General features: G+C 45.5%; 1 protein-coding gene across 1 annotated transcript; it reads right to left on the bottom strand.

Moving 5' to 3' along the window:
• Positions 1-31: 31 nt before the first annotated feature.
• VOLCADRAFT_70645 (uncharacterized protein) lies at positions 32-601 on the bottom strand (the record flags this gene model as incomplete). Its single annotated transcript, XM_002959218.1, has 1 exon — positions 32-601. A coding segment is annotated over one exon (570 nt), but the record flags the coding sequence as incomplete, so codon positions are not given.
• Positions 602-1,951: the final 1,350 nt, after the last annotated feature.

Raw genomic sequence — 1,951 nt, 5'->3', positions numbered from 1 at the left:
CTGAGGATCCCCATAGGCTTGCATATCGCATATGCTTGCACATCGAATGTGGCATATGCTTGCAGATTGCATATGCTTGCAGATCGCAGATGCTTGCAGATCGCAGATGCTTGCAGATCGCATATGTCTGCACATCGAATGTGGCATATGCTTGCAGATCGCATCTGGCATATGCTTGCAGATCGCATATGCTTGCACATCGGATGTGGCATATGCTTGCAGATCGCATCTGGCATATGCTTGCAGATGGCATATGCTTGCAGATCGCATATGCTTGCAGATCGCATATGCTTGCAGATCGCATATGCTTGCACATCGAATGTGGCATATGCTTGCAGATCGTATCTGGCAGATGCTTGCAGATGGCATATGCTTGCAGATCGCATATGCTTGCAGATCGCATATGCTTGCAGATCGCATATGCTTGCAGATCGCATATGCTTGCAGATCGCATATGCTTGCACATCGAATGTGGCATATGCTTGCAGATCGCATCTGGCATATGCTTGCAGATCGCATATGCTTGCACATCGGATGTGGCATATGCTTGCAGATCGCATATGCTTGCACATCGGATGTGGCATATGCTTGCAGATCGCATCTGGCATATGCTTGCAGATCGCATATGCTTGCACATCGGATGTGGCATATGCTTGCAGATCGCATCTGGCATATGCTTGCAGATGGCATATGCTTGCAGATCACATATGCTTGCAGATCGCATATGCTTGCAGATCGCATATGCTTGCAGATCGCATATGCTTGCAGATCGCATATGCTTGCACATCGAATGTGGCATATGCTTGCAGATCGCATCTGGCATATGCTTGCAGATGGCATATGCTTGCAGATCGCATACGCTTGCAGATCGCATATGCTTGCAGATCGCATATGCTTGCAGATCGCATATGCTTGCAGATCACATATGATTGCACAGCGCATGTGGCATACGCTTGCATATGAAGCAATTGTGCATATGAAACACATGTGCATATGTGCATACGAAGCATATGTGCACATGTGCATATGTGCATATGTGCATATGAAGCAAATGTGCAAATGTGCATATGTGCACATGTGCATATGTGCACATGTGCATATGGCATATGAAGCATATGAAGCATACGAAGAAAAAAAAAGAAAAAAAAGTGCGCAAAAAGTCGCATATGCTTGCAGATGACATATGCTTGCAGATCGTATATGCTTGCAGATCACATATGCTTGCAGATCGCATATGCTTGCAGATCACACATGATTGCACAGCGCATGTGGCATACGCTTGCATATGAAGCAATTGTGCATATGAAACACATGTGCATATGTGCATACGAAGCATATGTGCACATGTGCATATGTGCATATGTGCATATGAAGCAAATGTGCAAATGTGCATATGTGCACATGTGCATATGTGCATATGTGAATGCATATGAAGCATACGAAGAAAAAAAAAGAAAAAAAAGTGCGCAAAAAGTCGCATATGCTTGCAGATGACATATGCTTGCAGATCGTATATGCTTGCAGATCACATATGCTTGCAGATCGCATATGCTTGCAGATCACACATGATTGCACAGCGCATGTGGCATATGCTTGCATATGAAGCAATTGTGCATATGAAACACATGTGCATACGTGCATACGAAGCATATGTGCACATGTGCATATGTGCATATGTGCATATGAAGCAAATATGCAAATGTGCATATGTGCACATGTGCATATGTGCATATGAAGCATACTAGAGCGCGCTGTTCGCGCGAGTGGGCCGTAGCTCCTGTGCTGGCTGATGGCTGTTTCCTGCATTGCGCGGAATCAATATGCGCCATGCTCGGGAGGGCTGCTTGGTATATGCAAATCAGACATTCCGCAGCAAGTATAGCAAGCGGCCCTCAGAAGCACATATGGCGCTTAAGGGCCACACACACACCCAATATGAAGGCGGAAGGAA

This window comes from Volvox carteri (assembly GCF_000143455.1).
Source record: "Volvox carteri f. nagariensis unplaced genomic scaffold VOLCAscaffold_137, whole genome shotgun sequence".
In the NCBI taxonomy this organism is placed as follows: Eukaryota; Viridiplantae; Chlorophyta; class Chlorophyceae; order Chlamydomonadales; family Volvocaceae; genus Volvox; species Volvox carteri.
The sequence above is the reverse complement of the archived record's forward strand: the minus strand, read 5'-3'. Positions and strand labels throughout refer to the sequence as shown.